Here is a 26,956-nt window from a genome sequence, read left to right on the forward strand (position 1 = left end):
TTGTTAAGATTGCTTGCCAAGCATGCACAAGGCCCTGATTTGATCCCTGGCACTAGGGGGTTTTGTGGAAGGGGAAGGAATATTAGAACGCACACACTAGTAATTAAGAGGACTTAACAAATAGGCCAACCTAGATATCAAGAAGTCTCATGTCTTATAAAGCCAAGCAGAAGAATAGTAGTCTGGAAAAGCTCATGGTTTGTTCCCTCGGATGTGTGAGAATGAAAATACTTAGTAGCAGAGGCCAGTAAGTTGAAAAGGAGACATAAAGGGTGGAGAAAGGAAGGGAGGAGGATACTTAATAGGTTGATATTGTATATATGTAATTACAATGATTGTAATGGGGAGGTAATATGATTGAGAATGGAATTTCAAACGGGAAAGTGTGGGGGTGGGGAGGGAGGGAATTACCATGGGATATATTTTATAATCATGGAAAATGTTAATAAAAATTTAAAAAAAAATATTTAACTCATTATATTTATCCTCTTATGTAAAAAAAAAAAAAAAAAAAAAAAGTGGTGAGTCGTCCTCTGTGCTGGAAATAGAGCACTAGCCAAGTAGAAATGATTCCGGGTTGTCTTGAAATTTCTAGTTTGTTGGCAAATAAATACAAGCCAAACAAGTCATTGCAGCCATGGGAACAGATAATAGGCAGCTCTAAGCTAGCCTTCAAATCTGTCACTTTTACTTGCTCCATAGAAAAGACTTGGTACTTTAGTAGAAACTGTGGAGAAGGTGACATTTGGTTTGGCATAGCAAACTGACAACTACATTATCCCCAGCATGACTTAAAATATTCACCCCTACAGGTATGAGTCAGTGGTGATCAGAAGTATTGGGATTGAGGGTTAGCTCAGTGCTAGTGATGATTATTCTAGTCCACCCTGCTCTGTGCTTTAAACTTCATAGTAATCTAGCATAGTAGTAGATGTGCCTGGGGCTAGAGAGATGGCTCAGCAATTAAAGGCCCTTGCTTGTAAAGCCTGTCAGCCTGGATTCTATTTCCCAATTCCCACATGAAGCCAGATGCACAAAGGGGTACATATATATGGAGTTCATTTACAGTGGTAGAAAGCCCTGGTGCACCCATACTCTCCCTCTCAGCTTCTTTCTCTCTGTCTCTCTCAAACAAATAATGTTTTTAGAAGCTGGGCATGGTGGCACACGTCTTTAATCCCAGCACTCAGGAGGCAAAGGTAGAAGGATCACCATGAGTTCGAGGCCACCCTGAGACTACATAATGAATTCTAGGTCAGCCTGGACTAGAGTAAAACCCTACCTTGAAAAACCAAAAGATAGGGCTGGAGGGATGGCTTAGCAGTTAAGGCATTTGCCTGCGAAGCCAAAGGACCCAGGTTCTATTCCCCAGGACCTACGTTAGCCAGATGCACAAGGGGTCTCATGCATCTGGAGTTTGTTTGCATTGCCTGGAAGCCCTGGCACTCCCATTCTTCTCTCTCTCTCTCTCTGTGTCTCCCCCTCTTTCTCTGTCAAATAAATAAAAATTTTAAAAAAACCAAAATGTAAATAAATAAAAGTTTATTAAAGTAGATATTTATGTTCTCCAAGTTTATACTTGAGGAAGGTGAGGCCCAGAGAGGCTTAGTGACTTACTCAGCTCAAATGGAAGTGATAGTTGCAGAATTTAGAGCCACACATGCTCTTTATTTATTTATTTTTTATTCTAAATACTTAATTTATTTATTTGAGAGTGCCTTAACTACTAAGCTATCTCTCCAGCCTCCAGACATGCTCTTAACCATGGTGCTGCCTTGATGCTACTTAAAAATAACAATGGTGGGCAGGGTTCCTTGCAATGTACTCTTGCAGACACAAAATGGCCTGGATATCCATAGCCTGGCAGTGCCTGGCACTACCTGCACAAGACCCTCATTATAGGAGGAAAAGGTGATAACATTAAGGCCAGGTTTGGTGGCGTATGCCTTTAATCCCAACACTCTGGAGGGAGGCAGAGGTAGGAGGATTGAATTCCAGGTCAGCCTGGGCTAGAGTGAGACCCTACCTCGAACCCCCCCCCAAAAAAAAAAAATTGATACCAAAATAGAGAGGCTGATTGAGAGGAGGAGGGGATATGATGTAGAGTGGGGTTGTGAAGAGGAAAGTGAGGGGGAAGGAATTACCATGGTTCATTATCTATAATTATGGAAGTTGTCAATAATTTTTTTAAAAAGCTGGGCGTGATGGCACACGTCTTTAATCCCAGCACTCGGGAGGCAGAAGTAGGAGGATCATTGTGAGTTCAAGGCCACCCTGAGACTACAGAATGAATTCCATGTCAGCCTGAGCTAGAGTGAGACCCTACCTAGAAGAAGAAAAAAAACACTACTGATAATAATAACAATGGCAGGCTGCAGAGATGGCTCAGTGGTTAAGGCATTTTCCTGCAAAGCCTAAGAACCCAGGTTCAGTAGCCCAGTACTCACTCACATAAAGCCAGGTGCACAAAGTAGCACATGCATCTGGAGTTCATTTGCAGCAGCTGGAGACCCTGGTACACCTCAATCTCTCTCCTCTCTGTCTCTCTGTGCTTGCAAATAAATAAAAATTTTTAAAAGGTGGGTGGGCCAAGTGTGGTGGCGCATGCCTTTAATCCCAGCACTCAAGAGGCAGATGTAGGAGTATCATTATGAGTTTGAATCCACCCTGAGACTACATAGTGAATTCCACATCAGCCTGAGCTAAAGTGAGACACTACCTCGAAAAACCAAAAAAAAAAAAAAAAAAAGTTGGTGGAATGGGAAGTTGGCTTGCATTTATAGGCCCTTGCAGGTCAGAGAGATTGGGTCAGTGGTTTAGACACTTATCTGCAAAGCCTAACAACCATGTTCGATTCCCCAGTACCCACATAAAACCAGATGTAAAACATGGCACATGTTATCCAGGTGTGGTGGCACATGCCTTTAATCCCAGCACTCGGGAGGTAGAAGTAGGAGGATCACTGTGAGTTCAAGGCCACCCTGAAATGACATAGTGAATTCCAAGTCAGCCTGGGCTAGAGTGAAACCCTACCTCAAAAAAAAAAAACAAAAAAGGCACATGTATCTGGAGTTTTTTTGCAGTGGCTGGAGACCCTGGTGCTCACTTTTTTTCCTCTCTCTGTCTGCTTGCAAATAAATAAATAAATCTAAAGTCACTTGTTTACACAGCCTGCTGGCCTGGGTTCGATTCCTAAGCCACTCACATAAGTCAGATGCAGAAAAGTGGTATTTCTGATGTTTACTTGCATCAGCAAAAGGCCTTGGCAGATCCATCCACACACAAACAAAAATTTTAGAAACAACAAAAAGCAATGATGGGGCCAAGTGCTAACAACATAATCCAGATGTTATTTCATATTCCAAGAGAAGTTCTGGTAGAAATGTTGATGTAGTTGCATCTACTTTGCCACAGGAAGGTGAAAAAATAATTGCCTCCAGTGATCCCTCCTACCACTGTTGCTACAGGTCTGGATACCTGTGCCATCTTTTTTCTGGTCTTTTCTCCACCTAGCCTGCTCCTTCGTTGGAGGACTAACCTGCAGTGACCCACAATGTGTTATTAAGCCATGCTCTCAAAAAAAAAAAAAAAAAAGAAAAAGAAAAGAAAAGAAAAAATAAACATGCTTTCTTCCTTATCTTTCCCAGACCTCCCATTCCTGCCTAGTGTTCCAACCTGTTCTGTGGCCAGAATACACATTTTGGAACCTCTGTGAGGCCATCCTGCGGTATCAGATGAACCATAGCGCACTTCAGGTAAGAGTCTGGAGTTGACCTGACCAGATGGAAAGGACAGACATATTGATCACAATTATGAGAGTCAGACAGTAAACATTTTGCATGCAGTATCTTATTTAATGCTCACAAGATCCCAGTCAGGTAGGTCTCACTAGCCCTTGCTACAAAACTGAGTAATAGAAATGATTCAGGAACATATAACCAAATGAGGTATGTAGGGTTTATTTTATTATTTATTTGAGAGTGACAGACACAGAGAGAAAGAGGCAGAGAGAGAGAGAGAATGGGCACGCCACGGCCTCCACCCACTGCAAACGAACTCCAGACGTGTGCGCCCCCTTGTGCATCTGGCTAACGTGGGTACTTAGGCTTCACAGGCAGGCGCTTAACCGCTCAGCCATCTCTCTAGCCCAAGGGTTTATGATATAATTTTCAACCTGTTACAGACCCAGAAAAAAAAGCTTCTCAGCAAGATTATCCAATATTCCCTGAAAATTATAGTTTTAATATATGTGGTGCTGCCCAAGTAAGCACTGAAAATATTAGTTTAAAAAAAGATCATAGATGGCCAGGCGTGGTGGTGCATGCCTTTGATCCCAGCACTCAGGATACAGAGGTAGGAGGACTACTGTAAGTTCAAGGCCATCCTTGTACTATAGAGTGAGTTCCCAGCTGGCCGGGGCTAGAGCAAGACCCTACCTCAAAAAAAAAGTCATAGCTGGGCATGGTGACATGTAGTTCTATCTATTTGGGAGTCTGAGACAGGAGAATTTCAAATTTAAGGTCAGTGTGAATTTGAAACCATGTCTCTAGACAAAATAGTGTAGCAGTGCAAGTATAGAAAGTCTAAGCCTCCTCCAGAAAAGATTAAGAATAAAATGGCATTGTCTTTCTAGTGTATAAAATCATGTTGTGCCAGAACTTTTAGTTCTCTATTCAATGTTGATCTCCAGATTTTTTTTTTTTTTCTCATTTGGTTTTTCAAGGTAGGGTTTTCTTCTAGGCCAGGCTGATCTGGAATATACTATGTAGTCTCAGGGTGGCCTCAAACTCACAGTGATCCTCCTACTTCTGCCTCCCTAGGATTAAAGACCTGCGCCACTATGCCCGGCGATCTCCAGATTTTGAAACTATTTCCTTATCATTATCACTCTTCATAATGGTATGGGGCTGGTGAATTAATTGAGGGTGTTTGATGGTGACTTCATATATTTTTTAATTTAACCCTTCCCAGCAACTCAGCAAGTTTGGTTTTCTTCAGATAGGAAAACTGGGAATGGGAGCCTATCTGATCCAAGACTACAGAACTAAGAACTTGGTTCAGTTGATAAAAGTGTTTGCTTCAGAAACAAGAGGACCTGAATTCATTCCGCAGTACCCACACAAAATGCTGGCTGAGGTGACACACACTTGTAATCCCAGTGCTGGGGAGGTAGAAACAGGAGAAACTCTGGGCTCACTGGCCTGCTATGCTAGCCTAATTGAGGCCAATGAGAAATCTTGTTTTTTATTCCTCTCCCCCCCCCCCAAAAAAAGGCAGGGTTTCACTTTAGCCTAGCCTGACCTGGAACTCACTCTATAATCTCAGGTTTGCCTCAGATTCACAGTGATTCTCCTACCTCTGCCACCCAAGTGCTAGGGCTAAAGGTGTGCATCACTGTGCCTGGCTGAGAGACCTGTCTCAAAGGAGATAGACTGTGTTCCTCAAGATGACACCAACGTTATGTATGCTGTGGACATCACACACATGTGAACACTCCCCTGCATATACACATACATACACACACACATTATAAACAAAAGATCATACCAGGCATGGTAGTGCATGCCTTTAGTCCCAGCACTTGGGAAGCAAAGGTAGGAGGATCACCATAAGTTTGAGGCCACCTGAGACTATTTAGTGAATTCCAGGTCAGCCTGAGCTAGAGTGAGACCCTACTTCGAAAAACAAAAAGAAAAAAAAAAAAAAAAGAAAAAAAGAAAATATCTAGGAACCTAAATTTGAAATTGTATCGACTTCCTAAGACTGGAGAGATAATTCCCAAGAATAAATAATGTAAGTCATACCGAGCATGGTGGCACACACTTTTAGTCCCGTGAGTTCAAGGCCACCCTGAGGCTACATAATGAATTCCAGGTCAGCCTGGGCTAGAGCAAGCCCTTACCTTGAAAATAATAATGTAAGTCATGGCTTCTCAGTTCTTTTCTCATAAGGCTGTCTTGGAGAATGTAACAAAAGCCATAGAACATATACATAGGAAACTTTTGGGTTAGGACTGGATAAATGGCTCAGTGGATAGGTGCTTGCATGCAAGAGTGAGTGCTTTGAGGTTGGACCCCCCAGCACCCACATATAGCTGGATATGGTAGCAACCCGTCTGTAATTCCAGTGTATTTATATCAGGGTGGAAGGCTCACATGCCAGCTTGCCTGGCAAATGCAGAGGTGAACAGTGAGAGACCTTGCCTCAAACAGGATGGAAGGGGAAAACTATAGCAGTTCCTTCACATTACTAGGTCAAAACACCAGACCAGAAGCAGCTGGTGGAAGGAAGAGTGTACTTTGGCTTACATTTTTTTTTGTTGTTGTTTTGTTTTTCGAGGTAGGATTTCACTCTAGTCTAGGCTGACCTGGAATTCACTCTGTATTCTCAGGGTGGCCTCAAACTCATGGCGATCCTTCTACCTCTGCCTCCTGAGTGCTGGAATTAAAAGCATGTAACACCACACCCAGCTTGGCTTACAGTTTTGAGGGGAAGTTTCATCATGGTAGGAAAGCATGGGATGCCAGGCAGCTGGGATATCACATCTTGTCACAGTAAAAGAAAGAAAGTAATCTAAGTGAGTTAGCACTGAACACTCAGTGATCTGGACTAATAAATTCAAGGTCTGTCTCCAGTGACACTTCCTTCATTATGGCTCCACGACTTTCCCAGATTGCTACCAGCCGAGGTTCAAGTATACAAAACACAGGAGGCTATGGAGAACATTTTGCATTCAAGCCACCACAAGGACTAGCACCTGTGGTTGTCCTCAGATCTCCACATGTGCTGGGGTACACTCCTCTCTCTCTCTCTCTCTCTCTCTCTCTCTCTCTCTCTCTCTCTCTCTCTCTCACACACACACACACACACACACACACACACTATATAGCAGTTTTTCAGAGAATGTACTTATCACTCAAACACATAGAATATTTTTGGAGCACATAGAATCCCTGAAATCTATCCACAAATTACAAGTCTAGAACTCTTGACACAGATCAGTTGAATTATGAAAGCTTGATCATTCTCAAAATATGAGAAAATTGAGGGGCTAAGGAGATTGCTTGCAAAGCCTGCTAGCCCAAGTTCTATTCCTCAGTATACACATAACCAGATACATGATGTGGTACATGCGTCTCAGTGGCATCTGTTCCTGGTGTGCCCATGCTCTGTGTGTGTCTCAAATTAATAAATAAATAATAAAATACTTTTTGAAACTGTGAGGAGGGATGGAGAGATGGCTTAGCAGTTAAGGCATTTGCCTGCAAAGCCAAAGGACCTCAGTTCAGTTCCCCAGGACCCATGTAAACCAGATGCACAAGGTGGCACATGCGTCTGGAGTTCATTTTCAGTGGCTGGGGCCCCTGGTGCATCCATTTTTTCTCTCTGTCTGCCTCTTTCTCACTCTCTCAAATAAATAAGATTTAAAAAGAAAATATGAGGAAATGCCACCCTGAAAGACTCCATAGTGAATTCTAGGTCAGACTGGCCTAGAGTGAGACAGCACCTTAAAAAAAAGAAAATTTTAAAATGGCATTTACAAATGAAAAAGACAGGGGCTAAAGAGATGGCTCAGCCATTAAAGGCACTTGCTTGCAAAGTTCAGTGGCCCACATTCCATTCCCTACCACCTGTGTAAGCCAGATGCACAAAGTGGTCCATGCATCTAGAATTCATTTATAGTGGCAAGGACCTTAGTGTGCTCATTCTTTCTTCAGTGCCTTTTCTACAAATAAAGAAAATAGCAAAGCCTAAATTATACACTACCCATAGGAGTAAATATCAGATTTTCCCAAGTGAACCAAAGCTCTTTTGTAAAAATTAAATCTTAAGGCCGGGCATGATGGCACACACCTTTAATCCCAGCCCTTGGGGAGACAGAGGTCTGAGGATCACCGAGAGTTTGAGGCCACTTGAGACTACATGGTGAATTCTAGGTCAACCTGAGCTACCGTGAGACCCTACCTCAGAAAAAAAAAAAAAAAATTAAAACTAAGCCTGAGCCAGGCATGGTGGTGCACGCCTTTTATCCCAGCACTCGGGAGGCAGAGGTAGGAGGATCACCGTGAGTTCGAGGCCACCCTGAGACTTCATAGTGAATTCCAGGTCAGCCTGGGCTAGAGTGAGACCTTACCTTGAAAAACAAAAACAAATTAAGCCTGGCATGGTGGTGCATGCCTTTAATCTTAGCACTTGGGAGGCAGAAGTAGTAGGATCACTGAGTTCAAGGCTAGCCTGGGCTAAAGTGAGATCCTACCTTGAAAATCCAAAAGAGGGCTAGAGAATGGCTTAGTAGTTAAGGCACTTTCCTGTGAAACCTAAGGACCCAGGTTTGAATCCCCAGTACCCATATAAGCCAGATGCACAAGATGGCACATGCATCTGGAGTTCATTTGCAGTGGCCAGAGGCCCTGGCATGCCCATTCTCTGTCTGTCTCTCTCTCTCTCTACCCCTTTCCCTTCCTCCCTCCCTCCCTTCCTCTTTCTCTCTCTCAAATAAATGCATAAAAATTAATACAATATGTTTTAAAATAAGAGAAAGGCTGGGCATGGTAGTGTATACCTTTAATTCCAGTACTTGAGAGGCACAGGTAAAAGGATTGCTGTGAGTTCAAGGCCACCCTGAGACTACATCCTGATTTCAGGTCAGCCTGAGCTAGAGTGAGATCCTACCTTGAAAAACAAAGAAGAAAAGAAAAGAAAATAGCCAGGTGTGGTGGTGCGTGCCTTTATTCCCAGCACTCGGGAAGCAGAGGTAGGAGGATTGCTGTGAGTTCAAGGCCACCCTGAGACTGTATATAGTGAGTCCCAGGTCAGCCTACACTAACATGAGACCCTACCTCGAAAAACCAAAAGAGAAAAAAAAGGAAAAGAAAAACCAAAATAAATAAATAAAAACTTAAACTTTTACCCCTTTGATGAAAAACTTTTTGAAACATATCTTGTAATAGTTCATTGACACCTATATAACAAGTACTTACTAGTAATGGTGAATAAGATAATTACTTTCTTTTTTAAAAGAAAAAAATTTTTTTATTGACAACTTACATAATTGTGAACAGTATCCCATGGTAATTCCCTCCCTCCCCCCACTTTCCCCTTTGAAACTCCACTCTCCATAATATCCCCACCCCCTCTCAATCAGTCCCTTTTGTTTTGATGTCATTATCTTTTCTTTCTATTATGATGGTCTTGTATAGGTAGTGTCAGGCATATCAGAATATGCAGGCCATTTTGTGTCTGGGGAGCACATTGTAAGGAGTCCTACCCTTCCTTTGGCTCGTACCCTGAGCCATGAAAGGTGTGATTAAGATATTGCAGTGCTGAGCACTCCTCTGTCACTTCCTCTCAGCATCATGGTGCCTTCTGAGTCATCCCAAGGTCACTGCCATCTGAAAAGAGAATCTTCTCTAACCAAAAGTGAGAATAGCATTAATATATAGGTATGAACATTAAGGGAAGTGCTTCCTGGGAAGTTTGGTGAGCATAGTATATACATTTAGCCAGATAGCAGCAGACATTACATCCCTAGGGCTCATGACTACCCCTGTTGTAGGTTTTCAGTATCAGGGATATATTCCCTCCGATGCACTGGGCCTCCAGTCAAATTAGAGGGCAGTTGGTTTCCCCCATTATTGCACCCGTTGGCTCATTTGGCCTGACTGGCCAAATCTAAGGCTTGCAGTGTGCACTATTGAGTATCTTCACTGGTCTTTTCTCTCTCTCCCATTGAACTGCATGCAGAATGGCTTCTTCTAGCTTTCTGTCAGCTGGTCTACATGGAGGAGGTTATCAGCTCAGTTCCAGCAGGATTTCTCAGTGGCCTTGCTGACCAAGCATGTGGAGTTTTCAGCAATAGGGTCTTACTATCTATTCCTAGTGGGAATCCAAGGTCCTCGGCAATGGCCTGTAATGTTTTGGGTGCATAAGGGACCTCCCTGGCCAACAACTCACTGGCACTGGAAAATTTTCTAGTAACAGTCTATGGCTCCTGACTGTTCCATTGTCCAAAATAGTAGGTGTCCATATGTCTTATTTATATCCTCTTAGATTTTGATTAGTCCTCCTTCCCCCTTTCCTTTACTCAATCTCTTCCCCTGACCTCACTTAGGCCTTTTCACCCCCATTAATCTGTTCTACTTACATATATACAGTACCATCCTACTAAGTCCCCCCTCCCTCCCTTTCTATTCCCTTTATATCTCCTTTCTAGTTTATTAGCCTCTGCTACTGAGTTTTCTAATGATAATGTAAACTACTGGCTTAAAGCATTTGATTATATGCTTTTGAAGAGTGAGGCTGCTTAAGCTAGATGGTCACAAAATACTGGCTTTTCGACCTTTGGAATAATTTTCTGAGTCTTCCCTCTTTTATCTCCTACAGAGTCAATGGCTAATTTTGCCAGCATCCCTCATTCTCTTTCCTTCCTGTTCACTGTTTTAAATCTGCTATAGGAACATACCAGCTAATCAAGCATGCTAGAGTTACACATATATAGCAAGTGTAAATTGGCTCTGCATGAAACCTAGAGGAGCCTGGCATGTGAGCTTTTGTATATAAGTAAGCTTCTGTATGGACCTCTAATTTACATATCTAGAACCCCCTTTTTTTTTAAGACAGAGAAAGAGAATGGCAAAACAAGGCCTCTGCCACTGCAATTGAACTCCAGATGTTTGCACAATCTGGTGGACCTGTATGGCCTTGTGCCTGCCTCTCCTTTGTGCATCTTGCTAACATGGGATCTGAAGAGTCAAACATGGGTCTTCACCCTAACCACTAAGCTATCTCTCCAATCCTAGAACCCTTTAAAAAAAGGTTTTTTTAAATTTATTTAAGAGAGGGAGAGAGAATGGGCAAGCCAGGGCCTTCAGCCACTGCAAATGAATTCCAAACATGTGTACCCTCTTGGGTGCATGTGCAACATTGTGCGATTGCATTACTGTGCATCTGGCATACGTAGGACTTGGAGGTTCAAACAGGAGGTCTTAGCTTCATATGCAAGCTCCTTAACCACTAAGCCATGTCTCCAGCCCCCCAGAATCCTTTTATAGTCACCTCTAGTTTTTCAGATGTTTTGCATATGGCTGTCAGCAAAGCTACCTTAAGTTTCATTCTTTCTATGTTTATTGAGTCCCAAATGTGAACTAGGCATGATGTTGGTTCAGCAGTGGAGAATCCACAGTTAGCTAGACAAGATCTCAGGCTTCATGGACCTTATATATATAGTTGAGAAAACAGACATGGACTGGGGAGATGACTCAGTGGTTATAGGCAATCAAGCCTGATGGCCCAGGTTCATTTCTCCAGTACCCATGTAAATTCATTTTCAATGGCAAGAGATCCTGGCATGCCCATTCACACATGTGGACACACATGCATACAAATAAATATATATTTAAAAATATTTTATTTGAGCTGGGCAGTGGTGGCACATGTCTTTAATCCTAACACTCAGGAGGCAAAAGTTGAAGGCCACCCTGAGACTACATAGTGAAGTCCAGGTCAGCCTGGGCTAGAGTGTGACCTTAGCTTGAAAAAAAATATTTTATTTGTTGTTTATTTGCAAGTGGGTGGAGGAAGGGTGCTGCCAGGGCCTCTTGTCTCTGAAACCGAACTATAGACGCATGTGCCACCCTGTGCATCTGGGTTTACATGTAGGGTCTCACTCTAGCCCAGGCTGTATGTAATCTCAAGCTGGCCTCAAATTTACAACAGTACTCTTACCTTCTGCCTCCTGAGTGTTGGGAGTAAAGGTGTGCACCACTATGCTTGGCTTGATTTTTCTATTTTCAAGACAGGGTCTCACTCTAATCCAGGCTGACCTGGAATTTACAGTGATCATCCTATCTCAGCCTCCCAAGTGCTCGATCTAAAGGACACACATGACTTGATAAATCTTTTTTCTTTTTCCAAGCAAAGAGAGAGAATGGGCATGTCAGGGCCTCTACCTACTGCAGACATACTCCAGACATATGTGCCCTTGTGTATCTGGCTTACATGGGTCCTAGGAAATAGAACCTGAGTCTCTTGGCTTCACAGGCAAACACCTTAACCACTAAGTCATCTCTCCAGCCCTTGATAAATCTCTTAAAAAGACATAAATGCATTGGATGATTCCAGACGGAAATATATACAGAGTGACCGTGGAGGATAGTGAGGGAGGCATACGTGATATTAAGGTTATACAGTGTGAGTCATGGTTGTATAGGAGATCAGCTTGCCTGTATCAGCTATTTTCTCATCGCTGGGTCAAAATACCTGATCAGAAGCATCTTAAGGAAAGTGCTTATTTTGGCTTATACTTTTGTGTTTTCATTTTTTGAGGTACAGTCTCACTGTAGCCCAGGCTAGCCTCGAACTCATAACAATCCTCCTACCTCTGCCTTCTGAGTGCTGGTATTAAAGTCATATGCCATCACCTCCAGCTTGCCTTACATTTTTTTCCCATTACTTATTTATTTGAGAGCAACAGACACAGAGAGAAAGGGGGAGAGAGAGAATGGGCTCACCAGGGCCTCCAGCTACTGCAAACAAACTCCAGACACATGTGCCCCCTTGTGCATCTGGCTAACATGGGTCCTGGGGAATCAAGCCTCGAACCGGGGTCCTTAGGCTTCACAGGCAAGCGCTTAACCACTAAGCCATCTCTCCAGCCCTTGCCTTACATTTTTGAGAAGTTTCATCATGGTGGACAAGACATGGTACACCCACATAAAGACAGATGTAAAGTATTCCATGCAACTGGTTCACAGAGGCAAGAGACCCTGAGGCACTCATACATATGGACATACAACAGACAAAGAAATAAAAGAAAAAAAATGGAAGACAGAAACATGCCTGGCATGATGGGGCACACCAGCATTAGAAGTTAAAACCCATCCTGGGCTACATAGTGGGACATTGTGTGGGGGGAAAAAAAAAAAAGAATTATGGGGCTAGAGAGATGGCTTTTAAGTTATGGCGCTTGCCTGCAAAGGCTAAGGACCTGTGTTCAACTTCCCAAGTCCCACATATACCAGACATACAAGGTGATACATGTGCAAGGTGGTACACACTGTCTGAAGTTCAATAACAGTGGCTGGGGGCCCTAGGGCACCAATTCTCTCTCTTGCTTACAAAAAAATAAAAAATAAAATAAAATAAACTAGGGGTGGTGGCACACGCCTTTAATCCCAGCCCTCAGGAGTCAAAGGTAGGAGGATCACCATGAGTTCGATGCTACCCTAAGACTACAAAGTTAATTCCAGGTCAGCCTGGGCCAGAGTGAGACCCTTCCTCAAAAAAAAAAGCCAGTCTGTTAGCCTTGCCTCAAAAACAAAGCAAGTAAACAAACAAAAAGCATTATGGGTTAAGGAAATGTTTCAGCAGTTAATGGTGCTTATTTACAAACCCTGCTTGTCCAGATTCACATGAAACCACATACACAATGTGGCATGTGTTTGGAGTTTGTTTGCAGGAGCAAGAGGTTCTGGCACACCCAATCTCAGTGTCATTCTTTCCCCCACTACACACACACTTAAATAAATAAAAATAAATTTTTAAAAACGCAGTTGGGCATGGTAATGCTCACCTTTAATCCCAGCACTTCGAAGTTAGGAGGATCACTGTGAGTTTAAGGACAGCCTGAAACTACATAGTGAATTCCAGGTTAGCCTGGGCTAGAGCAAGAACCTACCTCAAAAAAACAAAAAATAAAATAAAAATAATAAACAGCTGAAACAAACTTTATCAAGGTGATGGGAAGTTGGAGGTTAGCCTCTCACCCCTAGAGTAAGGAATTGATCCATTTCCTGAACACAATTTTCTTTTTTCTTCTTCTTTTTTTTTTTTTTTTCCAAGGTAAGGTCTCACTCTAGCCCAGGCTGACCTGGAATTCCTTATGTAGTCTCAGGGTGGCCTCAAACTCATGGCAGTCCTCCTACCTGTGCCTCCTAAGTGCAGGGATTAAATCCTGGGCCACCACACCCTCTTTTTTCTTTTTTGGTTTCTTTGCAAAGCCTTATGGCCCCAGTTTCATTCCCCAGGACCCACATTATCCAGGTGTACAAAGTGATGCATGAACCTGAAGTTAATTTGCAAGGATAGGCGGTCCTGACGTGCCATACTCACTCTCTTTCTACCTGCCTCTTTGTCTCTGTCTCTCTCTCAAATTAAAAAAACAGTGAGATTGACATCTTTACAGCCTGACCTCACACCAGAAAGATCTTTCCAACCCTTTTCTTTCTCTTTTTAAATTTTTGTTTGTTTGTTTCAAGTTAGGGTCTCACTTTAGCCAAGGCTGAACTGGTACTCACTTTGTAGTTCCAAGCTGGCCTCAAACTCTCGGTGCCCCTCCTACCCTTGCCTTCTGAGAGCTGGGATGAAAGGTGTGCGCTTCCATGCCTGGCTCCTGTTTAAATCTGGGGGATTTTTGTAATTTTTTTTTTCTTAAGTTCTCTAGAAGATGGCTAAGCTCTTTTTCAGTTCCATGCAGGATTTTAAATATATTTATTTATTTACTTATTGAGAGAGAGAAGGGCATACCAGGGCCTCCAGCCACTGTAAACGAACTCCAGATGCATACACCCCTGTGTGCATCTGGCTTATTTGGGTCCTGGAGAATGGAACCAAGATCCTTTGGCTTCATAGGCAAATGTCTTAACCACTAAGCCATCTCTCCAGCTCCTGTATTTTTTTTTTTTTTAATGAGAGAGAGAGAACATTGACATGCTAGGGCCTGCAGCCACTGAAATTGAACTCCAGATGCATGTGCCACTTTGTGCACATGTGTGACCTCACATGCCTGTGTCACCTTGTGCATCTGGCTTACATGGGATCTGGAGAGTCAAAAGTGGGTCCTTAGGCTTTGCAGGCAAGTGCATTAGCAGCTAAACCAACTGTCCAGCCCTCCCTTTTAAATTTTTATTTTGTAAATTTAAAAAATATTTATTTGAGACACAATGGGCACGCCAGACCTTCTAGCCATTGCAAACCAACTCCAGATGCATGTGCCACCTTGTGCATCTGACTTACATAGGTACTGGGGAATCAAACCTGGGTCCTTAAGCTTTGCAGGCAAGTACCTTAACTCCTAAGCCATCACTCCAGCCCATTATTATTATTATTATTATTATTATTATTATTATTACTAATGAAAGAAAGAGGCAGAAGGAATGGGCACACCAAGGCCTTTAGCGGCTGTAAACGAACTCAAGACCCATGCACCACCTTGTGCATTTGACTTATGTAGGTCCTGGAAATCGAACCTGAGTCCTTAGGCTTTGCAGGCAAGAGCCTTAACCACTAAGCCATTTCTCTAGCCCACTCCAGCCCCTTTTTAATTTTTTGTTTGTTTGTTTGTTTGTTTTTTCAAGGTAGGGTTTCACTCTAGACCAGGCTGACCTGGAATTCACTATGTATTCTCAGGGTGCCCTCAAACTCATCGCGATCCTTCTACCTCTGCTTCCTGAGTGCTGGGATTAAAGGCGTGCGCCACCACGCCATGCTGGTTTTTGGTTTTTTGAGGTAGGGTCTCACTGTAGCCCAGGCTGACCTGGAATTTACTCTGTAATCTAAGGGTGACCTTGAACTCATGGCAATCCTCTTACCTCTGCCTCCCAAGTGCTTATATTAAAGATATGCACCACCATGCCCAGCTTAAATTTTTTACTTGTTATTTCTTTTGGTTTCTTTGAGACAGAGTCTCATGTAATTCATGATGGCCTTGAACTCACTGTGTAGCCAAAGATGACTTTGAATTCCTGATCCTCCTGCAACTACCTTTCAAGTACTGGGATTACATACATGTGCCACCACAACCATTTCACCTCTAGGAAATTTCATGTGTGCCACAATGTGTATGTGGAAATCAAAGGGACAATCTCAGGGTGGTGGTCTTTGCCTTCCACCTTCTCTAAGATAGGGTCTCTCTTGTTTGTTTGCCACTGCAAATGCCCATGAGCTTTGGGATCCTGACTCCATCTCCCATTGTTGTAGGTAAGTTGGGATTTTACTACTTTTGTCTGGCTTTAAGTGGGTTCTGGGGATCCCAACTCTGGTCATCAAGCTTGCATAGCAAGCTCTTTCAATCATTGAGTCATCTCCCAGTCCTTGCCTCTTTATTTATTTATTTATTTTTGGTTTTTCGAGGTAGGGTCTCACTCTAGCCTAAGCTGACCTGGAATTCACTTTGTAGACTCAGGGGCCAGGTGTGGCAGTACACGCCTTTAATCTCAGCACTTGGGAGGCAGAGGTAAAAGTATCACTATGACTTTGAGGCCACCTTGAGACTACATAGTGAAAAAAAGATTGGGACAGTAATCAGGCATGGTGGCACACACCTTTAACCCCAGCACTTGGGAGGCAGAAGTAGGAGGATCACTGAGTTCGAGGCTAGCCTGAGATTACATAGTGAATTTCAGGTCAGCCTGGGCTACAGGAAGACCCTACCTCAAAAAAAGAAAAATTGCTGGGTGTGGCCATACTCAATTTGTAAGCCTTGTCAGGCAGGAGGACAGCTGGAAACTGGAGAATTACTGGGGCTCACTGATGTACAGTGGCTCTGGGAGAGACTCCATCTCAAGAAATATGTGGATGAGCAGTAAGAAGAGGACACCTGACATTCTCCTCTGGCCTCTGCGTGCATAGGCATGGGGCTTGCACATCTGCACACAGGTGTACATATACCACACATCACATACAAATACATCATGCATATACTCTACACACACATACACGTACACACACAAATTAGTCTTAAAGCCGGGCACAGTGCCGCATGTCTGTCATTCCAGCCCCAGGGGAAAAGGCAGAGGGGGATCACTGCTCAGCTGAGGCTGGTCTGCATAGCAGGCTTCCCAGACCCATCCTTCATAGGACCTTGTCTCCAAATCCAAATCCAAAAGGAAAAAGAAAAAATAAAGTCAAAAGAAGTAAGAGTGTCTCTTGGACAGGAAGCCCTCAAATCCCAGGGTTCAAGCTGACTCACCCTTCTGAGCAAGCTCTTCCATGTGGTGACTTCTGCTTGTGATTTCCTTCCCAGAATGCACTCCTCTATCCACACAGCTCCTCTGCTGTGGCCCTCTCATTGCTTAGAGGCCACCTCAAGCCATGCGTGTCTATGAGCCTTCATTCCTCCCTGGCTTTCATCAACCTCAGTCCTCCTCTGAGCTTGCATGGCCGCTCTTGCTCTCCCCAATGGCCTCCTCCATTTTTCCTGTGTGGTACTCTTATTCAGAGCTGTGTTCTGTGACTCTCCCCTTCCCTTCTCCCCCACCCACCCCGGGCCTAGGTTATGGGACTGGTGCTTGAGCATCTTTGTTCCCCTCAGTCTTGTTCGTACCTAGACCTCTTCCACAGGATGCACATCCCTATTAGCAGCTGCTCACATCTGTAGTTTTCATAGTTCCTCATGTGACTGTCAACAGTAGAATAGAAGTGCCCTTGAATGCCTGGGACCACTCAAGGAAGGATATCCCAGAACCTTTCTGTTGTGATTCATACAGTAGACCTTTATTGCTGAAGGACCCTGACAAAGCATCAAAGCCAGCACCTCCCTCATGGTTCCCAGATAAAATGCTTGTGTGTGTGTGTGCAGGACTCTCTCTAAAGGGTGGTCGATGAGTTCGTAGGCCCATTAGGACAAGACATGAGCACATAGTGCTGGTGAGGGTCATCAGAGTATAAGATCCCTAGAGGTGTCCTTTAAAAACCCTATTGCTCACTGGGCACAGGGGTTCATGCCTGTAGTCCCAGTTGCTTGGGAAGCTGAAGCAGGAGGCTCATGACCAGTCTGGACACACAGCAAGAATGCTTGAAAAACAAAACCAAAACAACCCCACCTAGGCTGCTCACTCTTGAAATAGGTTTGGCAGGAGGATCTGGTACAAGGCTGTATAGGCCAGTTATACTGGCAGCAGCTGAGCATCTGGGAGACATAGCCAGCCCCTGGTTCTGCTCCAAAGGGATTTTCCTCTCCTGTGCCAGGAACAACCTCCCTGCTGTCCTGGGATCACATGGCCAGGTGATTGAAGTTTCATATGTGCAGAGTACCCCAAGTGCTAGAGAGCAGTGTCTCTGGTGTTTATGGTTTGTGTGAAATGTGCTGGTAGAGAACATGATTGGCTCCTGGTGTCAGGAGCCCTTGGGGCTCCATGGACCTTAAGAGCTGCTTTCGTAGCAGGAAAATCATACCGTGGACACTAACACCTGTTCTAGGCCTGAGATTTGGACCTACAGCTCAGTGTTCCTAGGGTGTCATTTATAGAAAAGTCAGGCTTGTCTTTATACAAATGGCAAGTCTAGTGCCCTGAAAAATAGCTTAGGGAGGTGGGAGAATGGCACCTGAGAGTAACCTGGGAAATCCTTGGCAGTGACCAGTGATTAGTGCCCCAGAAGGGAATAGGACTTTCCCTGCATCTGACTGTAGACAATAACATGTGAAGTTGCTGTTTGTCGGAGAGTCTAATATGCTAGTGAGGATTTTGCATGTATTATCTATAATCCTTTAAACTACTCTTCAGTAGGTACAACCCCCACTTTACATATGAAAAAAATAAGGTTAGGAGATAATTTTCCCAAAACCACAAAACTAGTTGGTGGGAGAATCAGCAACCAGACCCACATTTATTACCAGTGTAAGTTTGAGAAGAAATTTAAAGACTGCAGATACTTCCACATCACATAAACCAAGATGGACCCATAGCTGCTTCCACAGTGCCATCCACGCTTAACCTTTCCCAAGCCCTTCCTTGGCTGAGACAAACTCTCCAGTTCTACCTCACTCAGTCTACCCTCTGCCCCACACCCACCTTCTCCACCCCTAAATTTATCTCCCACCCAAAACCCTACTCTTTTTCTGGCAGAAGGCAAGAGACTTGTATGCTGAGGAGCAGAAGAGGCACCAGCTGGAGAGGGACCAGGCTGCAGTGACAGAGCAGCTGCTGCAGGAGGGGCTCCAGGCCAATGGGGACACCCAGCTCCGACGGACACGCTTGCACAAACTCTCAGCTAGACGGGAAGAGCGAGTCCGGGGCTTCCTGCAAGCCTTGGAACTCAAGCGGGAGGAGTGGTTGGCACTTCTGGGCACTGCATCAGCCTGAGTAACTCTGGCCACCAGCCACTTTGCCCTGCCTTCTGCCTCCAGGGCCCACTCCCCTTTCCTTTCTTGGTTAAAGGCACCTCCCTGCCTGTCTGGCAGAGATACCTTTGTACGACCTGAGACAGTGACCCCTGGGGATTGAGGGTGGGTCAGAAGTATACTACACCCAAGTCTGGTCACAGTATGTGTGGAGAACAGGAGACCCCCAACTCAACAGCTGCCTGCCTGTTTTCCTGGATGAATTCTTTTTCCACCAGCACATCCTTCAACATGCAGAAGATCTCCCCAAAGCCTATCCATTTCAGCCCTCCCCACCTGACTTTCACAAAAGATTTGGATCTACTGGTAAATAGCTAATAGGCAGCCATCATTATTGGGCAAGGAAGAAGGGGGTGGGAAAGACAGAAAGAAAATGTGCCCATCTGCTGCTCCTCCCCTTGGCTCTCCACCTGGGATTTGCTATTGAATCTCTACCCCCTCCCACCATGCAGTACTGATTGCTCACTGAAAGGCTCAGCGCCCCCAATGGCTCATGGAAGCCAGGCGGGTGATTACAATCCAATTACCTATTGTTGACTCAGCCCACACAAGCTTTTCTCCCCCTCTTGCAGGGCATGGGGCCAGGCTCCACTCCCCAGTGAGACTGGCCCCCTTCGTGGTACAGGGTAGCATAAGGGCCTATAGCCCTTGGAGTCTCTAATCCAATCCAGGCCAATTTCATGTGTGGACTGAGCAGAACCAAGCATTTCACCTAACTCTCCTCTCAGCAACTCAAGATTCCCATCTTCTAGGCTTCTGACAGCTCTTTGACCTGGCTCCCTAAGGAGGCCCCAAGACAGTTTATTCTCAGCATGGCAGAACTTGTTCCTAGCCCTCTCTGCCTGGGAGGGTCACGGCTATGCCCCTCTTACCTCCCCCTGCCAGGCCTTACTGTAGAGCGGCTGAGAGGATTAGTGCCTTTGAAGAGCTGTCTGCTTGAGCAACTGTGCTTCAGGTGCCCCAGAGCTGTAAATCTAGCCAAGAATACCAACCAAATGCTACTGTAGTTCTCGTTTTCCTGTCTATAAGCCCTTTTCCCAGCGCCTCTCCAGGAGAGGGGTGAGCTCCTGCAAACCATGCTGAGCATGTATCCCTCACTTTCCTATACAGTGGACCCCCTCCTCCCTTTCTGTATCTGAGTACCTGGCACTTGAGGACTCCTTGGCCATCATTCCTCTCCTCAGAATCAAGGATAAATGCCAGATAGTGTAACCAAGAAGCCAATCGATGCGCCCTTTGCCAAGGCCCCCTACACACCTGGCACTCCCTACTACCAATCCCTGGCAAAGGGTTCCCGGAGAGCAGGTGCTGTACATTTTCCAGTTGTACAATGGGGCTGTTGACAGCTTTAATTAGGGAGGCATGAATTATGTGGCTATAATGCAGAGCCCTACAATTAAGGCGGGAATGAGAGACTGAAGACAGCAAACGGAATCTGCCCTGCAAGCATGGCTGTTGCGTCCTGTTTCTTATTGGTCTGATTTTCCCTTATGATTTGGGGTACAGTAGAAATGATTAATAGGACTGGTATCTCGCTTGGCCTGAGGTCCTATATTCTGGGAAAGGTATACAGGGTGGAGTAGGGAGGAGCTGCCACCAGAGGCACTGTGGGGGCGGAACGAAGGGCCATTGCTGCCTAAGCTAGGAATACAAAATACTCGATTTGAACTCATGGTGGTTTCCTTTTCTACCGGTATGATCTGTACCCGCTGTCTCAACCCCTGCCTCATAGAATCAAGTGAGACCTATTTATGTGTAGTCTGGCCTGATCGCCAACCCCCCCCCCCCGTTGTGTTCTGGGTGTCAAATAGAAACTGTTAAATTCTTACATCTAATACTTGTTTGGTAACTGCAGCGGAAGACCACCTTGTCCCACAACTGGTATCTCCTTTCCGCGTGCTCGGCTAGCTACAGGACCCTCGGCTTTGAGCTGGGGCGCACTGGAAGAGCCCCTTAGCCATCAAGACACCTGTTCCTCTACTTGTTTCCTAATCCCCAGGCGTTGTCCTTGCCCAAGTGAAAGGAAGCCAGCCTGACTGTGGAAAGAGGGATTTCGCCAGCTGTGGCGTCTACAGCGCCCGGGCTTGGTGGCAGCGTCGGGTGTGGGGGTGCATCTGGACTAGATGTATCCGGGACGGTAGTGCTTAGGGGGAGGGAAGTGCTCGCAGGCTTTCTTGAAAGCTGCCACCCATCATTTCTGCGATAGGGTTCTAAGGGCTGGACATGCAAAGACCTAAGAGAGCCACCCGACAGATGTTGGGGTGCTTTAGCGTTTGGGGAGGCGCTGAGCTGCGAGTGCTGAAAGGACAGCTCCTACCTGCCCCGCAGCGCTGGAAAGACACCCCTGCGAGGGAGGCATCCCTTGGAACCCCCACCCCACCCCACCTCGAGTGACCAGCCTTCCAGGTGGGGCACACGAGAGGATCTCCCGAGGTGGCAGCTTGGAAGGATGCACGTCCAGCTGCGCCAAGCTGGTCCCTGCTCTTTCCCACTTGCTCGTCAGCCTTGGCCCCGGGCGCCGCAGCCTGGGCGTCTAGCGGCGCGCCACCTCCCGCCACCAGTGGAGCCGGGCGGTGCGGCCAGGCCTCGCAAACCCCTCTACGGGGGCCCCCAGCGGGAGCAGGAAGGAAAGCCGCGGAGATGTGCCCAGAGTGTCGCACGGATTGGAGAAGTGGGTAGCTCGGTTGCATAAGGTGAAAGGAACTTGGTAGTTTGCAAAAGCCAGCTCTTGGCGGGAGCGGAACGGAGCCCACGGACTCGCGCGCCCCTCCTCATGGATCGCGCACCCACCCCCCAGGCGCGTCTCCGTCTCGCGCGCCCTCCCCCCACACCCCCCTCCTCACTCCCTCCAGAGGAGGTGAGTTTAAACCCCGCCCACGTGACCCCAGCTGGGCCAATGAGCGGCGGCGGGAGGTGAAATCCGGTTCTAACCGGTCCGGGGCTCCCAGCGCTATAAAAACTTTATAAACCCCCCGGAGCCCGAGCAGTGTGAAGAAGAAGCGAGGACGACCCCCGGACCGACCAAAGCCGCACGCCGCCGCATCCCCGCGTTCAGCGCCTACATCCCTCCCCCCCCTCGCTGCCGCCATGCCCAAAAGAAAGGTACGTGGCGCGAGGGCCGCGGGCGCCGGGTCGCCTGTGCCACGGTCACCACTGCCGCCTCCTCCCCCCGCCTCTGCTCGGGGCGCGGGAATGAGCGCCCGGCGGAGCGGGCACCGCGCCCGGCGCAGCGCTCGAAGCGAAGTCGGGGCCTCGGGCTCACCCTGCGCGGAGCGGCGGCCCGCGGGCACCAGAGGCCATATTGGAGGAGCGGCGGCTGCGGCGGGAGGAGCCATGTTGGCAGCTGTTTATCCCGCTCCCCTCGGGCTCCTCGCGCGCGCCCCCTCCCCCACCGCCGGGCCCCCTCCCCTCTCTCTTTCTCCCTCCCTCCCCCTTCCTCCTTCCCTCCCGGCGGGCGGGCGGGCGGGCGATTCAAACCCGAAAGGGCGGGAAGGTGGCGGGCGGGGGAACGTGCTGCCGCCAAAAAGCTGCCGACGCGAGGGGGCGGGGCCTGCGCGCCGCGGCTCCGCCCACCGCCCGCCCACGTTCCCAGCGCACGAGACGCGCGCCGCCGCTGTCCCCGAGGTCCCTGGGCTGCGCGCGCCTCCCTCTCCCGCCCTCGACGGCTGCCATGGCAACGGCGCCCGGCTCCGCCTCCGGAGGGGTTTGTTTGCACCATCTGCAGCTGTTGCTCCTGCCTGGCGCGGTGGCGCGGGCGCCGGCCGCCCTCCCTCCTCCCATGCCTCCTTCCCTCCCCAGCCGCGATCCAGCGTTGCCCGCGCGCCCGGGCCTGGAATTGGGCAGACATGCACTAGGAGTGATGTGGGTGTGATGCCTCGATACTTTTTTCCCTTTCTTAGTAGGAGGACATCGCTGAGGATTATCTCCAAAACTCCAGTTGTTGATTTTTTTTTTTAATCTTTTTCTAGGCTGAAGGGGATGCTAAAGGAGATAAAGCCAAGGTGAAGGACGAAGTAAGTCTTCATTCTCTTTTCTTCAGGGGGTGTTGAAACAGCTCAGAAGAGAAAGAAACCACCAGACAGACTCCTTCGTTGGTGATGAACCCCAGTCCCAGTCCCTGATTGTTTTCTTTTTCTACACTTTCTGTAATCTGAAACAAACTGAAATTATAAAGTGGTATTGGTTTTTCTAATTTTCTTGCTTTTTTTTTTTTAAATAGCCACAGAGAAGATCCGCAAGGTTATCTGCTGTAAGTGTGTAGTGTATGCATTTTCTTTCTTCTTTTTTCTTCCATACTTACCCCAGAAACTACAAAGTATCTGCGAAAGTGGAAGCTAACCCCTTGCAAGCTCGTCCTCCGAACTTCCATTGAATTATGATGATTAGTGGCTGGTTTTGAAACAATCTGCCTGTGCTATTGCACATCTGATCTCTGTAGCTCTGTTTGCTGTAGCCAGAGTGGGAAATATGAGTGTAAAACATTGTAAAAGCCAACCACAGAAATTGATGTGGGAGAGACTCCATTGGTACTGTGTGCTGGTGGTAGTGGTGGGTTGCTTGCTTTGCTCGGGTGTACTAATAGTGTGCTCTTCCCTCTGCCTGCCAAAACAAGAAACCTGCTCCTCCAAAGCCAGAGCCCAAGCCTAAAAAGACCCCTGCAAAGGTGAGTGAGGCTGGGAGGCAGCAGTTCTAGTTCTAGAATTGCTGGTTTTCACAGAAGAGAGCTGTCCTTCCCCACCTTAACCTAATTCAACTTAATAGTGACTCCCATCAATCAGTCAGAATTGTTATTTTGGTTGCCTTATCCCTGATATTCATAACATTAGTTCTTGGCAAGAATTCTTTTACTGGTTTACAGAAAACTGCAACTGAATATGAAATACCTAGGTGATTGAGCCCGTTTGTTCTGTGATTCATGCGTAACAATTTTTTGTGTGCCAAATACCACAACAAATAATTTGAGCCCAGTTTTTGATCAGTTATAAATGGATGGGGGGTGTATTTGTGCAAAACTTTGTAGACAGGCCCTGTTGTAAAACGAGAAAGTGTTCTATTCTCTCCCCCATCCCTGTGTTCTTTTTCTAGAAGGGAGAGAAGGTACCCAAAGGGAAAAAGGGAAAAGCTGACGCTGGCAAGGAGGGAAATAACCCTGCAGAAAACGGAGATGCCAAAACAGACCAGGTGTTGTTTCTCTTTGACTTTTCCTGTCCTTCCTTCTATCTGTATCACTTCAGGTGTGTTGTGGGTTTCCTGTTGACTCAAACCCTAGGCTCTAAAAATCTCTACCATCAGCTGAGAGGTGCTCAGTACATCCTGGGGTTTAGTGCGTAGGACACAGTAAAATTTTCAAGCTGGGAATAACTTGTCAGGTCTTTTGATCTGTCATACACACTACCTGGTAGGTAACTTAGCAAAGTTACCCAGCAAGTCATTCTCCAAAGTACTGAATCTTTTAAGTGTCCCAGACCTGGATTTTTGCCTGGGATCAAAATGATGCTGTGTGTGAAATGTGAGCAAAGGTAGTTTTAAAATCCATTATTACATTAATCTCTCTTTTCTTCTAGGCACAGAAAGCCGAAGGTGCCGGAGATGCCAAGTGAAGTGTGTGCATTTTTGATAACTGTGTACTTCTGGTGACTGTACAGTTTGAAATACTATTTTTTATCAAGTTTTATAAAAATGCAGAATTTTGTTTTACTTTTTTTTTTTTTAAAGCTATGTTGTTAGCACACAGAACACTTCATTGTTTTGGGGGGAGGGGGTGGAACAAGTGTCACTAACAGAAGGTCTCCCAAGCTGGAGTGATGGGAAAACACCTTTCCCTGCTAGTTTTGAAAGATTCCCCTTGGCTCTGGGGAGGAGGGATTCCCTTGTGTTGACACAGTAGCCAACCTTGGCACAGATGCCTCATGGCATGTGAAAACTCAAAAGTCCATTTTTATGTTCTGCCCTCCACCATCAGCATAGACTTAACTCCCTTAAAACCAGAGACCTGTTGGGACCTGACCCCTTCACACTGGTTCTGCCAGTGTGTCAGATGACCTGGACTTTGCATTGACATCACTGAGATGACGGTGTTCCTCTCAAGAGCTGTGGTACCTTTTCTAAAAGATTGTGGATTTTTCAGATTAATAATCCTTCCATTTTCATTTCATTTCCTGAAAGTCAGGGTCGGCTTGTGAAAAGTTGTTAAAACAACATGCTCAATGTGAAATGTCAACCCTCACTCTAAACTCCCCTGTTCCGAGCATCACATGAAGACTTCATTGGATTTTATAGTGGCTTTCTGATTTTGGTAGTCCATACAAGAAGGGAGTTTGAAAGTTCTTGTATACTGTTACTGAGTGTCTGCCCATGTCCTGCCTGAAATACCATGATTGTTTATGAAAAGTATCTTTAATAAAGCTGGATACAGTTTGGCTTGGAATGTTGCCTCTGGTCTTTTACCATGTTGGAACAGAATCTATTCATTGTTCTCTGTAGTCCATCTCCAAAACCATGGTAGGTGGAGTTGGGGTGGGTCCCCAAAAGTGCACTGATGTTCTAGAGCTTAGGAGCAAGGATGTGACTTGTATGTAGTTATCACAGAGTTTCAGTAGATACAAGGCTTGGCCTGGTAGCTTGCATCTGGAAATGTCTGCTTAACATCAGCAAAGTTGGCAGATTGATAGGATCACAGTGGGCTGTGTTGGGTGATGTCTTTGTGTCTGGCCATGTGTATGTAAGTCATGACACTGTTCCAAAAGAGATCTGCAACAAAAGCATTACTAGGAAAGTGGGGAGAATCTGCACGTTGTTGAGGTATGGCAGGGTTTGTTAGAACTTTTGAATAGATTTGTGGTTGCAATTTGAACTTGCTTTCACAGATGGTAGCTATACTTGAGAATAGAGTACATTGGGAACTGCAACATTGCCTCTGTCAGAATAGAACGACCAGTTAATTCTTGAACATGTTTGGTTGCTCTCTTGTTTTGAGGCAGTGGACGCAATGGTCACACTCATTTTATTGAAGAAATGGTTACACATATAGTGAAGTGAAAAAGGCTCAAACTAAACCATGTGTGGTGGTACATGCCTTTAATCCCAGCACTTTGGAGACAGGTAGGAGGATCACAGTGAATTCCAGGTCAGCCTGGGCTACAGTGAGACCCTACCTCAGGTGTAAATTGCACAGCTTACAGCTGGGTTATCATTTGTTAAGATTCAGTAACTTGGTGAGCTGTGAGCTATAACAGCTCCGCGCTATTGTGGCTGAGATGCAAAGTTAGACATATTAGTAAGTGGTTTTTCTGTTTCCTGGTCTTCTGTTGCCATATAACTAGAATGAGCTTTGACTTTTCTTTTACTTCCTGAAGAATATGTGCTAATTGACCAGCTTGGACCATAAATTTCAAAGTGTGCCAAGGGTATCTTCTTGAGCCACAGTGTTCACCTCTGCTGGACTAAAGTCTGGATGTAGATAATAGGACAGTTGTACTGGCCTAGTGGTTGCATGCCTTTAATCTCAAGACTTACAGGAGGGAAGGTAGAAGCCCAAAGATCAGAAGTTTAAGGTCATCTTCAACTACATACAAAGTAGTCAAGGCCAATCTAGGCTGAGCCTGTGTCAACTAAACCAGAAAATAAAAATAAAAATGGAACCTTTGGGCTGAAAAGATGGTTTAGCAGTTAATGTGTTTGCCTGCATAGCCTAAGGACCCAGGTTCAATTCTCCAGTGCTCATGTAAGCCAGATGCACAAGGTGGCACATGTGTCGAGTTCCTTTACAGTGGCTGGAGGTCCTGGAACACCCATTCTCTGCCTCTTTCAGATTTGCTTGCAAAACCTAATGTCCCAGGT

General features: G+C 45.9%; 2 protein-coding genes across 2 annotated transcripts in view; both read left to right on the top strand.

The window, feature by feature from the left end:
• Dhdds (dehydrodolichyl diphosphate synthase subunit) overlaps positions 1 to 20,952 on the top strand; it is a 59,579-nt gene extending 38,627 nt beyond the window's left edge. Inside the window, exons 8-9 of the mRNA XM_004671205.2 lie at positions 3,648 to 3,755; positions 18,843 to 20,952. Coding sequence (XP_004671262.1) covers positions 3,648 to 3,755; positions 18,843 to 19,079 — 345 coding nt within the window. The 3' untranslated portion in view covers positions 19,080 to 20,952. The remainder of the gene's footprint in view (positions 1 to 3,647; positions 3,756 to 18,842) is intronic.
• A 1,088-nt stretch (positions 20,953 to 22,040) lies between these two features.
• Hmgn2 (high mobility group nucleosomal binding domain 2) lies at positions 22,041 to 25,544 on the top strand. The gene is made up of 6 exons (XM_012951877.2): positions 22,041 to 22,219; positions 23,086 to 23,130; positions 23,337 to 23,366; positions 23,730 to 23,780; positions 24,203 to 24,298; positions 24,682 to 25,544. The coding sequence occupies exons 1-6, from the start codon at positions 22,205 to 22,207 to the stop codon at positions 24,715 to 24,717; spliced, it is 273 nt and encodes a 90-aa protein (XP_012807331.1). The 5' UTR covers positions 22,041 to 22,204; the 3' UTR covers positions 24,718 to 25,544.
• The last annotated feature ends 1,412 nt before the right edge of the window (positions 25,545 to 26,956 follow it).

This window comes from Jaculus jaculus, chromosome 5 (genome assembly GCF_020740685.1).
Source record: "Jaculus jaculus isolate mJacJac1 chromosome 5, mJacJac1.mat.Y.cur, whole genome shotgun sequence".
In the NCBI taxonomy this organism is placed as follows: domain Eukaryota; kingdom Metazoa; phylum Chordata; class Mammalia; order Rodentia; family Dipodidae; genus Jaculus; species Jaculus jaculus.